This window comes from Ylistrum balloti, unplaced genomic scaffold (genome assembly GCF_031769215.1).
Source record: "Ylistrum balloti isolate Yb309-2 unplaced genomic scaffold, AGI_CSIRO_Ybal_v1 Utg369924, whole genome shotgun sequence".
NCBI lineage: Eukaryota > Metazoa > Mollusca > Bivalvia > Pectinida > Pectinidae > Ylistrum > Ylistrum balloti.
Genome location: NW_026782040.1, coordinates 1,466 through 15,922, shown reverse-complemented (window position 1 = coordinate 15,922; position 14,457 = coordinate 1,466). Strand labels below are relative to the sequence as shown.

The window sequence follows — 14,457 nt, the reverse complement described above, 5'->3', positions numbered from 1 at the left end:
AGATCTAGAAAATCAAAGTTTTTTCCCCTTATCTCCGTTTATTAACCCTCTTCACAGTGGTCCAGCCTGAACAAGGCAAGTGTAAACTTACTGTTGAAAGCAAATCATGTTCGGCGGAGGCCTGACATGGCGATTTTACTTGATAAAGACATGTTGTGGCCAGTTGGCGTCACGCGACAGCATAACCTTTAGGTATTGCATAGTTATCAAGCATTAAGGCATCTTACTACTGTTGCCATGGAAACATACATATGTAATTTTCCACTTTACAAATTTGGTGACTTTTCTCGATGAGTGTGTGAGTTGAAATAGAAAAAAAATGTTGTGTCCGCCAAAAAGCGACGGCAAACAATTATATTTTGAGGTAAAATGTTAAATGATAATGATCATTCGTGACCACACACATCTCCAACATTTAACAAAACTGCTACATTTTATTAAACTTAGGAATTTAATATACATCGTTTCTGTTAAGATGTTAAAATCAAGATGTATACTTATAACTTTGATTAAGTGTAGGTAGAGAAGGAATTAGTACTACGATGAAAATCTTGAACATTTGAAAAATGATATGAAACTGTTTTGTAGCGGACTGACCAAGTGATTGAGTGTTTGTATTTTGAAAAGAATTTAGTTGACCTGTCAATAATTTCTGTCCATATTTTATCCCAAAAGAATACAAAGGATACAAGTGTTATCCAGGAAACAAGTTAAATGATACAATAATACATAATATCAAAGCTGCTTACATTGTAAGAGATCAATTGAGCCAATAGTTTGCTCTCTCCTGGTCTGTATTGTGTGTGTGATCACGTGTTTGTATATTGTCATAAATATCATGAATCCATGACAAGACTAGGTAATCGCCAATGAAGACATAATAAGATAAAAATTGCGAACTAAAAACTAGATTGGATAGGTTTCGAATCTCACATAGGCATTATTTTGATATATATTTAAATTTTTCTGTTGTTTTACGTTTTTTTTCTTCGTGTGAAACTGCTTTATGCATAAATCTTGGCGCACAGTATCTTTAACATTTATATTACAATGTTTAATCCCGACCGCTATATCTTGCGTGGCAGTACTCCAATGATATACAGTTATATATACTTTTTTCTTTATTAATTATTAAAAATAATGTTGATAATAATAAATAAAAAATAGATAAATAAAAAGTGAAAATGTAGGAGTTCACATTAAAAGAAAAATAATTCGAAATTACCTGTGCTCAGAAAGATACAAATCAAACCGAGAGTGGTAGAGGTATCCATATCTACACAACCTCCATGGAAATCCCTGGAAATGTTATCCGTGTGCCTGTCATCTAAGACGAGGTGAAAGTAGCGGTATATTACGGTGTAACAGTCGTTTCGTCTACTACAAAACAATCTGCAGTCCACTGATTATTAAGAGCAGTTTTAATGTTCCACGGATGGCTTGCCACTAATTTGTATTAACTTTCAAGCATATTTATGTATCCCACAAATCTGTATATTATACATACCAAGCCAGGTACATTGGCAATTATCCGGATTGAAAATCTTCTACAATAAAAGTTGGAGAAATGGCTTAAAACTGTCTAAAACAAATACTAATAATTATAATTGTTCAGAAAAAAATCACGAATTTGTCTGTGGTAGGAAACGTAAATCAACATTGCTAATACAAGTGTGAATATATGAGTTTTACAACAAGAGAAAGACAAGTTATAGTGATTTCATAACATATGTAGGAATACAACATTTGCTGTGTTATATATACTAAGTAAGTTGATTTGCATGTGATGCTATGGTAATATTTTTTAAAACTGTTGCTTATGTGACGTGAATGAAAACAATTTCCTATCTGAAACTGATTTTTTTCAGTTTACATCTGAATTAATGAATTAATTCATAACATCTGTTATTACGGTGATTAATTTATATAATCTGTTTCTAAGGTGACTGATTTACAACATCTGTTGCTAAGATGATTGATTTATACCATCTACTGTCTAGTTGACAGATTTGTAACCTCTGTTATAAAAATGATTTATTGATAACATCTGTTGCTTAGGTTATTGATTGATATCATCTGTTGCTAAGGCAATTATTTTACGTCTGTTGCTAAGGTGACTTATTCTAATATTTGTTGCTAAGTTAATTAATTCATAATATCTGTTACTAAGGTGACTTATTTGTAAGATTTGTTTGCTAAGGTGACTGATTATAACATCTGCTGCTAAGGTGACTGATTGATACCATCTGCTGTCTAGTTGACAGATTTGTAACATCTTTTGTAACAATGATTTATTTATATCATCTCTGCTAAGGTGACAGATATGTAATATTTCTTGCAAAGGTAACTGTTTCATACTATCTGTTACTAAGGTGACTGATTGATATCATCGGTTGCTATGGTGACTGATTAGTAACATCTATTGTTAAAGTGAAAAATATTCTGTATAACAACGGTTGAAAAGGTGATTGATTTATTCTATTTTCTGCTAAGGTGATTGATAATTTTTGCTAAGGTGACTGATTAATAACATCTGCTATTTAAGTGATAAATAGATTGAAAGCGTCTGTTGTTATTGTGATTTGTTTATAATATAGAAAGGTATGTTGCTTAGATGGTTCGTATACATTATGATTTGTTGTATGTAGGATATATTGAGTTGATGTTTTGTTGCTTTTAATACTGTCTATAAAAAGACTGTTGCTGTTGACATTGATTTCATTCAACACATACTATTAAAGTGATTAACACAATTTCAATACATCTACAAAATCAGTATTTATATCTAAACTTGTGTAAACTCGTTGTCTCAAAATTTCGAAAGTTCGTATGACTCGAATTTCATTAAGTCGAAATTTCGGTTGAGAAAGCGATCTTTTAGTCAGTCCATTCAATTGTAAAGCAAAGAAAAAGTAATTCGTTGTCTCGAAATTAATTTCTGTCAAAACATCGGCACGTCTTTTGACGAAATCGATAAATACATACCTTACACATAGTAGAAAGTCACCTGTGCATAATACACAGCCAATTACGGATACCGGTCCATTGTACACACAACACTTGGTCAGTGGCGATTAATTACCAGTTTAATTATCCAATTAAAGGTTAGCACTAAATAAGTGTGACAATCCTGTACGTAACCTGAAAAGACCTGGTATACTGAATACCCATTATACTGAATTTTAATATGTGACTTACGTCATCTCAATAATGAATATGGCCTTTTCTTTGTGCACCAATGAGGTAATTTGTTCGTATGCACTTTAATAAAAGCAGTCTTTTCTCTTCATAGTTCTTATAATATTGAAATAGTAGCACCAACAAAGAAGATATGTAGTGATTTGAATTACAAATATCTCATTAAAAATACTAATCTTTGTTATCTAATTATCATATTTTACTACCTTTTTATAATATATTTTTTACCTACGCGACTCCTATAAAATGCACAGCGTTGTGTCACTGGTGATAGAAAGTGTACTGTCGTGATAAATTCACTATACTCTTTTTTAATTCTACATTGAAATTGTTCTCTAAATCAAGATCAAATTAACACAAAATATATGTAAACTATATATTTATCATTTAGCAATATGTGGATTGTCATTGCCGAAGTCATTTATATCTATGACCATCTATATCTCACTAATTCTTCAGCCTCGATACATAAAATAATACATGTTCGTGATTAATTTTCCAGCAATTCCTCATTTCATTAAATTATAGTTTAAATATGTTCCGATGTATTCATTACCGCGTAAGTATGTCTAGAGGTAATGGTTCTTGTTTTATTATCTTCAGATGTATTGGTTAGAGTTTAGTATGCCTAGAATATCTGTTACCGTGTAGCAATTCTGGAGATATTGGCAATCGTTTTTGTATATCTAGAGGTATCAGTTACCGTTTTTGTATGTCTAGGGGTATCGGTTACCGTATTTGTATGTCTAGGGATACCAAGGGATATCGGTTACCGTTTTTGTTTGTCTAGAGGTATATGTTACCGTTTCTGTATGCCTAGAGGTATCGGTTCAAGTTTGTGTATGGCTAGAGGTGTCAGTTACCGTTTTTGTATGTCTAGAGGTATCAATTACAGTTTTATTATGTCTACAGGTATCGGTTACCGGGTTAGTATGTGTAGAGGTATCAGTTACCGTTTTTGTATGTCCAAAGGTATCGGTGGCAGTGTATATGTAGACATGGCTGTCTCCCTTATCCAGACGACCTGAGGTAACTACAAGTACATACAAGTACTTATAGGGTGGGGGTGCTACTTATGTATCTTTCAGCGAGTAAAACCTAGACCTAGACATGTCGTGTGTTAGATAGACCGAGACATGGTGTGGGTAAGATAGACCTAAACATGGTGTGCGTTAGATAGACCTAGAAATGGCGTGTGTTTGATAGACCTAGACATGATGTGTGTTAGATAGACCTACACATGGTGTGTGTTAGATTGACCTAGACATGGTGTGTGTTAGATAGACCTGGACATGGTGTGGGTTAGATAGCCCTAGACATGGTGTGTGTTAGAAAGTCCAAGACATGGTCTAGGTTAGATAGACGAAGACATGGTGTGGGTTAGATAGACATAGACATGGTTTGGGTTAGATAGACCTCGACATGGTGTGGGTTAGATATATCTAGACATAGTGTGTGTTAGATAGACCTAGACATGGTGTGTGTTAGATTGACCTAGACATGGTGTGTGTTAGATAGGATTTGCTAGCAAGACCGAGGCATGTTTTATGTAAGCTATACAGAGATATTTTGGTATTAGAAAGACCTGTGTATGTTTCGTGTAAGATAGACCTGGATATTCTGTATGTCAGGCAGATGAAGACATGGTATATTCTTGAGAGAGATCGAGACACGGCGGTGTCTTACTTGTAGATAGACATAGACACGGTGTGTGTAAGATATCCCTTATAAGTATGCATGGACGGTTTTATGACACCTTAGATAAACCTATGACCTAGTTAATCTATTAATAATGGAAATAGTATTTACTGAACCTAAACAATCGTTTGTTATCAGGGGTGATCAAAAGGAGTTTTTTTTTCATATAACAGCATACAAAGAAATGCTCTTGTTATATCAATTTTTCTTCAGGCAGTTGGTTTACGGAATATCTTATATATATATATATATAAATTGTCTGTATTGGTACTCGACTGACTATTTAAGTGTTTCAATCGAAGTAAATTTGTTGTCATATTGCACCTGTTTACTTTTGAATATCAAGATGGCGTCATGATTTATTTTTCATCATATTAAAATTTTTAAAAAATTGCTTTTTAATTAAGTTAAAATATTAAAATGTTTAAACAAATCACAAGTGAATGATTCTATTAGTATATTCTTTGTAAACGTCGACACAGATAGGAAGATAGAATGTCACTAAGTGTCATCTTCCATGTCTTGTGAAGAGTAAGAAAAATATGAAATCAATTAAGATTATGACACTCTTAGGAGCTATTCTGTATTACTGCACCTTGTATATGTTAGTGAAACTCTGTAAAGTGACACTTATTTTTGTGTATCCTTAGTAGAAGCCTGCATATAATTGCCAAATATCAGTATACTTTGGAGGGAAATGGGGGAGTCTCGGTAACCTAAGCTTCGAGATAAATGTACGATGTAGCAGAACTATCATGAACAGTGATGATCATCGGTCAACTACTCACGTTACGTCTATTTACAACATTTGGATATTCTGACATTATCAGCACACATCACGTTATTGACCATGCGCCAGTCAGTCCCTAAGACCATATCCGAGGTTCAACCTTATGCCATATAAACACATTAGACCATCTCACAATTCATTTCGAAATATGACCAGAGAAGTCCTTACTTTATTTTACGTATATCTGTATTTCACATACACTAGAATGTAATAATTTTATTTCTACAGGGCAATATATTCGGTATTTTTCAAAGCCACGTTTTCCAATAATTGAGTTTCTAATGAGAACAAACTGGGCCCCATTTGGTTTTGTATCCATGTACTACTTTACACGGAGATATATTGAAGATGCGCTTAATGTATCATATTCTTTTTGTACTTAATATGAAGATCAATATAATCGTCTTCTTTAATTTTTCACTTTGATCTATATTTACAACATACTTAACACAGACGCTTCACTCTAAACGAAAGCATGATGAGACAATTAAAAACGGGAAAAAATAGGCTAATATCGATAACAAACACAATAGGAAAATACACGGTGTGGTCAGGTTGTTCAGGAAATTTAATGGGCAAGCTTTTGAAAAATCAGAAACAAGCTGCCAGAATGATTCTCTATTGACCATTTCATACCCCTTCCAAAGACATGTTTGAATTTTTACAGTGGATGCCTATCGATAGATACTTTAAGTTTAGAAGATTATGTATGATTTTTAAATGTTTACATGAAGATGTCCCAGACTACTTATCTAGCAATGTCTCATTAGTTAGAAACAGTCACAATAGAACTACAAGATATGCCTGTGATAACAACTTTTTAGTTCCAAAACACAGAACTGTTTTTTACTCAAACTATTTTTTGATATCGAGTATCAAAGATTGGAATCTTTAACCTCACGAACTTAAGGGGATCAATTGTTTTACTACTTTTAAAAGACTACTAGACAATTTGCAAGATACTGCTGCTTTTTACTTTTTAGAGCAACCTAGTCTTTTATTTGTACACTATATACTTTTCAATAATGTATGTAATCATGTAATTTTTATCGGGTATCCAACAGATGAAGTTTATTGTTTACTCATACATGTTGTTTTTACTAACCTATTGATATGTACTTTTACTAACAAGAGGACCATGTGTTAGATAAGTCTTTGGCTTAACATGTATTTATCCTCTGAAAATAGAGATTATCATTATTATTATTATACACCAACACGTTAACATACTCATCATCCAAACTCGAATTCAAGGCAAAAAATGAAGAAAGAAAAACGGAGAATAAGACCAGAAGATCATTTGTCATCTATCATGATATATATGGTATCTGTTTATCTAAGTTATTTTGTCTAAGATATGATACAATGACACAATTTTAAACGGCAAAATGGTCATATCGTCTCTTCTGAAAGTTAGTCGACATAATGGGTACACACAAAATGCTTGAAAATTGACTATGAACATCGCAGTTGGTGATTAAGAAACGAAAACAACAATATGATAGTAAAAACCATGGCTTTAAAATAGATTGCGAGGACGTTATATTTCGTATGGTATAAATTATGAGAACAATAGTTTACATTCATATCACGAGTACTACCGAAAATTAACATCTCAGAAATCGATATCATTTAAAAAATACACTAGTGTCCAACTTTGGAATTTTGAACAAGTCATTGTTTGAACTGAGCAAAATAAGAACATTGCATATCAGAAGTTCCTACTTTTCCAAGGCGAAAAATGACTTCGTTAATATTACATATTAGGAGTTTGTTACCAAATGGCAAATTTGATGGTGAAGATGTATAATCGTAATATGGTTTCTCAAATGTATAAGACAATCTATTATATCATTACAACATCTGATAATTGCTATAAATGTTTCTCAAAATGTAAATCTCAAGGACAGATATCGCAATGTGAAATCAGTTTTTTACATATATCACATTTAAGAAATGAGGATTTTTTGAAAGCAAAGATCACTAACTATTCAAGAACATCGAACCAAATCGGATTGAAAATCACAAAAACATTCAAATGGACGTATACATGTAGTATATTATACTTTGTCTACTGCACACTACAACACGTTCATGCGTCTACTCCATTGACCAATAATGTATTCAAATGATAACAATTGGAGACCACTGTAAATTACTAATCAGTTAGACAATATCTGACATCAAGCAATGATAAACAACTTCTATTGCAAAAAAAAAAAAAAAAAAAAAACATCGCAAGAATATTACGTACCATCTCAGTTTTTGAACCATGATGGTCTAGATGTTCAATATCCTTTTCAGAATATATATTTTTGTTATTTCTGTCGCAAATGGTTCATAAAAGAAAAACTGAGCCCTCATAAAAATGCACAACAATGTAAGGAGTTCAGGACCGTTGTAACACCGGATGCCTTCGATGAAGTACATAATGTGTACTCTTCCGGAACGTCTGGAATTATTCTTCTTGTATTTTTTCATGAATCTCCTTGTAAATCTTTCTTATTTCATATATCATATTTTTGTCTATTTTAAAAAAAAAAAAGATGATGGATAGTCATTCCGTTAGTCTTTTGAGGATTACAGAAGAATACATCCAAACATTATGTTTAAATTAGACTATTCAAATGTACTTTGATCTTTTCAAAGACTGAATTTTAGGTTCTTAAGGTTGATCTGCTGTCGAACACTGCATATGGCAGACCATTTATGCAATTATAAAATACGTTATGAAGTTATTTCTTTCAATGTTCTTTTCGGAAACTAAGGATTAACGACGTTTTTCTTGATTCTGCATTTGAATAGAAATACCAACAGTGTGATAATGTCCGGTACGACAATCCCACAGATCAATACAGACATGATTGTACAGGCCACGCCTCCCATGATCATGCTAGATGGTCTCGATTCATATACGCTGATTCGTTTACGCCGATAGGTGGAGGTGTTGTTCTTACTGACAGAGAGCTCCGCCTTCAGCTGAGTGATGATTTCGAGGAGTTCGCCATGACTGAGTTTGGTTACATTTGTATTTCTGATTATGCAAGACACGTTGGTAATGCTGGTTTCAGATGTGGATGAGATTGTCGTAGGTTCTATTGCTGTAACCGTTCCTATTGTTGATTTTGTCGTGGACGAATACAAAAGTGACGATGACATCGGGAGCGTTGATGTTTCCTCAGCAACTGTTGTTATCAATGATGTCTCCATGTCGACAGGTGTCTTCGTTATTGGTGATGTAGTTTCAAGGGACGACGATAGCGATGAGAAGGAGAATGGTGAAAATGTGATTGACGTTTCGGTAGCTGCCATTGTCAAGGTTGTCGTTTTGATGATTTGAGTGGTTGCCATGGTTGTTGATGACGAAGATGTTTTCACAATAACTGAAAATGTACATAAGAATGATTATCTTTTGGAACTAATATAACCCAATACTGTAACAAAACAATGAATATGATACATGTGGAAATAAGTGATACATGCAGTTCAGGATTTTCTTGCACACTGTTTAAAACTACAACAAAATAATAAAACATGAATCATGAACTTGATCTATTTCTTTTGATGATGCAGAAACTGAAAGAATACAAACATGTATTAGTATGTAGTTTTCACAGTACTGGAACACGCGTGAAAGTGTATGAACGTGGATTCAATGAATATGTTCGAAAAATTGCCTAAAATCACGAAGTTAATACCAAGTTCATTACAGATACCTATTTGTGTTATTTACACAAGAAATGATGTATAAAATTCTTCTGAAACATAGTTGAATAAGACCTAAATGTTTGTTTAGTTGGCGTGTTGTCACTGTTCAATGTAATTGACTCGGTAACTTATTTATACAGGTGTATAATAAGGTTTTATGTGTATCCACATCCCGTTAAGTTAGAGTTTGCCCATATAAGATTACTATGTCAAACAATTCTACCTTCCATGGAATAACCTGAGTTCAGGAGAGACCACTCTTACAGCATCATCTCTTTCTTTCCATTGATCTGTTACATTGATCTGTCAGTTGTCATGTGCTAACGTCATATCAACAAAGTCACAATACTCTGTCAATATTAAAGATTGGATGAGCTAACCAGTTTGGTGCAGTTGCAAAAGCCGAAATGGTTAGGAAATCTCAATAAAATTAAAGCTATTTATTGGCCCATATGACGGGAGTGATGGTAAAAAAGTGAAACTACCTGGTTATGAATGATTGATTAATAAAATGTTCGAAAAAGTGACTGAACTTGTACCCGACACACTGCAGGTGTAGGTTACGGACCATAAAACACAATAAACATGCTACTATAGGACATTGCATAAAAGAAAAAGGTGTATGATTTTTAATATGTTGTCAAACACTAAAAACTCTGATTTGGTTCTGTTAACCCTGCACTATCCTCTGTCTCCTCCTCGTCAAATTCAACTTTTCATCCGATACCACAACGTGTTTACCTTCGTCATCATAATAAGATAACCAAGTTAACACCTACAATCCTGTGTCATAGAAACATTTTGAAACTCTCATCGAATATCATCACAAACGTTCCAGCACCAAAAGTCGTGTCATAATGGTGATCGAGAGCGATTTGGGAAGGAGATCTTGTGTTACGTCAAGTTTTGAACTTATGAATGAAATTCCTTTGACTGTGTTGCCGTCGCGTTAGCGTCACAGTGTCTTGAAAAATTGATAAACAGTCAAAAGATTTATCGATATACTTAAAATAATAGAAAATGAGATATTGATGATCAAATATAACAACTATATGTGCAGTGAAAACAATTTATTTTCGTGGTAGAGATCATTTGAAGTACACTATGTAACACTTTTTTAGCGTATGTTTACTTACTCTATACAATATAGTCACACACAAGTCATTTTTCGATCAGCGAATGATTACGAACATGGAGGGCCGGCAGTCTTTTTTATCCAAACGTTTGGTGTTGATATAAGAGAAAAATATATTTCATTATGTAAGAGAGGGATATTCCATCTTCGGGATCACAAAATGTGGTAAAACCCTCAGCAAAGCCTTACGTCACCATATTTTATGATCCTTGAGTGGAATATCCCTCGGTTTCTTATAATCCTTTTGAAAATCAACGTAATGATCCAGAACTTTGTGTTTATTTGTCTATTAGTCCGTCGGGTTTACGGAATATCTTATCTCACCATATTTGGACCATCTGAAAGGCCTCTTTGGTTTGTATCATTCCCTTTATTCCAGGTATTATTATGAGTTAGAATTATGATTCAGTTATAAGATCTATATCTTTTTATCGTTCGATGGAGGTTTAAATGATAGTAATCTTTCGTAAACGCACCATATTCGCATAGGGCTTTAAACGTTTTTTTGCATTCCGCCGTTTTGAAGTATCCAGAGGCAAGTCTGACACACTGTCTAGTTGTGCAGTGGTTGGGTTCCGGATCTACTCCTCCCACCTGCCATTTACTCCACACCAATGGTTTGCCACTGCTCCAGATGTAGTCAGTACAATTAGTTGACGTGGTTGACAGGCCGATGAAAACGTTCTTTGGTAATCTGAAATATAGCTTATAGTTAGTTTATAGATAACCACATGTATTGCATTGTTTGCCTTCGAAATATAGAGAAATATCACATTGATAAAAGCATTGTCTTTCACTAAATATAACACTTTTGTAGACATAAACCAATGAAAGAAGAGAACACAAATCATTTCATAAAATTGACAAATTATAAAGTCTGGTTAAAAAAATAACACACACACACACACACACACACACACACACACACACACACACACACAAACCTGAAGGGATTGTTTACTTGTGACACGTTATTCATTTCCATGGTAAACTTTCATTTCTATGGAGGTCAGCAAACAATGCAGCTCTAATAATCTTATTAGGGGTCAAACCAACTCCCAAGCCGAAGGTCATGAAAGTGGATTTTGACATTTTAAAAATATTCATGTCAGTGACTACGACAGCTAGTTAGGTTGCCGCTATATTTCATCCGCGTAATAACTTGACACAGGTTAAACTCTCTCTGAATGTTTTACATTAAAATATATTTTTGTGTTGATATATCTTTTCTATCTATTGTTTTTGCGCGTACTGCGAAGTTATAATGAGTGAGTAGCAAAGCCAGCTTCGTTCTTCTATATCTGTACGTAATATGCAAGATATTTGGCTTTGGTGCTCTTACAAAAATAGTAAAAAGAAAATATTTACAAATGTCGTAAATAATGACAAATAATGATATTTCCCTCTCTTATATTATTGTTTTTTCCACTCGTGCTGTGCATTCGGGAAATATACTAAAATATTAGACACGCTTGTAAAATATAGTTATTACAGAATACACTATTACATATTCTCTATTCATTTAGAAATGGTGAAGACATACTACAAGTGTGGTAATTTATCGTATGTGGCCAACTTAATTAGGCACTCAAAGTATGGCTTATCAGATTACCGCAGTATTAGGGACTGGGGTTGGGAGTGAAGGCAGAGCGAATTCATTTATTTTCTTAACTGGTTTTCATCTAAGTCTTCCTCTCAGTAATACATTTCTAAACTTTTATCATCAACGATTTGGTACCAGACAGTAGCGAGCAAGAGTTAATTCATGATTATTTTACTTTAAACAAAGAATATAGAAAGAAGTTCCGAATGGAGCAATATAGGGACAGGGCTTTATCTGCCTTGTCTTAATATTATAGCAGTTCAACTTAAATGATTAAACTTTTCCCATGTGTGATATAAAAGCTGGATCTTTAGTAAACGAAGATTAATATTATTCTCTTTTGCGATTATAACATAACTTGGGTGTCAGGTGTCGTTGATGAAGCCGAAGACGCTGAACCTTCAGGGAATGCCATTGTGATATTCTCTTTCTACATATAGCTCGTATGTGAACTGTCCACTCTCACACACTAAAGATCAATCTATGACTTTTCAGGCCATAAAATTTTAATGTACCTGAAGGACTTAAAAATATCTTAACCTAAACCGAATCTTTGTAGGCTTCTAATCTCTTCTTTCGAATTCTGGACATGTTTCAGTCTGCTAGAAGAAGGATAAGGCATTATCAGGATCTGAAGCAGTCTTCAAAAACTAACATAATCAAACATAAACCGCTACAGATAGTTCCACTCATCTGAGGGTGATATGAATGAAATTCGTCGGTGAGACAGTGCCCGGCGACGGGAGGAGTCCGGGAGATGTAAAACCTGTAAAACCTGTAACTAACTAAACTAACTAACTAACTAACTAACTAACTAACTAACTAACTAACTAACTAACTTACTAAAATACTAACTAACTAACGAACTAACTAGATGACTGACTGACTGACTGACTAACTAACTATTCCACACTTTCCAGATGCTCAATGTTAAAATTGCTTTTTTTCATACACCATTCCCTCGTTGAATTGATTTGGAATTAAAATTATGAAATAATGATAATAAAATTGGTGATCTTTTCTTGTTATTCTTAAATGTATATAAAATATACAAAAATATAAAATGAGATAGCGAATTGGATGTTTTATTACTCGAATTCGACTCATGTTAAAATTATGCCTCATTACATTATCTCAAATAGGTGCAGACAGCCAGTATATAACGATAATCCAAATCGTGATATGACAACAGGTATAACCTCTAATTTCCATCAAACAATAAAAAATGTTCAAGTATTTGTTTCATCTATAATTATTATGGACAATTACTTTTTAAAAAACATTTAGTTCAATCAATCTTCTTATTTGTGGAAATATGAATTCGTGTAACAGGTGTATCCACGAAATTAACATAAAGAAATCCACCGCGAAAATGAAGAATTCACAGTATCCCTATTGTACGCAAAGAACAATGAAAATATACAACAGATGAACGGGATGCATCAATCTACAAGCTGAGGCAGAAATATACATTGTGTTATATTAATTTGTTTTATGACTCACAAATGCAAACTGAACTTATAGTCTGTGTAGTATATCTGAGCTTATCAACATTGAAACAATGGCCTATAAAGTATGTTTACTTACATGTCATTGTTGTCCAAATCCAAAATACGGTCATATTTTCCTTGTGTATCAATGGTCACAAATCGGCCATTGTGTTCCAGACAATAGGATTCGCCTTCTGACCAATTGCCTGTGCTGTTGCTAAGGAAGAATGGTGATTCTAATGCATATACTGCAAAAAGGAGAGAAAAAAATGCTTAATTCGAAATATTTATTTTTCTTATATTTATGCCAATATACTCAACAAAAAAGAAAGGTTAACATGTTTCCTTGGCGAATACCTGTAAATGAGTGAAAACAAAATGACGTTTGTGCAATGTTTGAAAATGGGAATGTTTTACATTACAAAATCCAAGGGGGTTACCAAAATCATTCAAGCGTGAAAGTCTGTATTAGCGAAAGAGCTGCACGAGGTTTTCTGCGACTAACTTGTATCTTCGCTTGAATTTCATAAACATTCAAACTGACAACTGTTCCTTAGATCCTTAGGACTTAGAAATCACCGAACCTTGCTATCTATCAACTTTATCAGTATGCCCTGGCTGTCACAAGTACAGAGAGAAAGGGCTGTAGGCATGATCCAGGCTGGGGAATCTCGCCGTCGAGTTGCACGGCATTTTGGTTGCAGTGTGAAGACAATTTGCCAGTTGGTAAGTCGTTTAAACCAAACTGGGTCAACATCCGATCGTTCCCGAAGCGGCCGACCCTGTAAGACGACCGCCAGGGATGACCGTTTGATGTCGTGTGTCCCCCCAAACA

The 14,457-nt window shown here is 33.9% G+C and overlaps 1 protein-coding gene across 1 annotated transcript in view; it reads right to left on the bottom strand.

The window, feature by feature from the left end:
• Window positions 1–13,870, bottom strand: part of LOC132546962 (uncharacterized) — a gene marked incomplete at its 5' end in the record, with an annotated part of 34,332 nt that extends 20,462 nt beyond the window's left edge. Inside the window, 3 exons of the mRNA XM_060210693.1 lie at window positions 8,557–9,069; window positions 11,006–11,223; window positions 13,720–13,870. Of these exons, the coding sequence (XP_060066676.1) occupies window positions 8,557–9,069; window positions 11,006–11,223; window positions 13,720–13,870 (882 nt within the window). The remainder of the gene's footprint in view (window positions 1–8,556; window positions 9,070–11,005; window positions 11,224–13,719) is intronic.
• Between the last annotated feature and the right edge of the window lie 587 nt (window positions 13,871–14,457).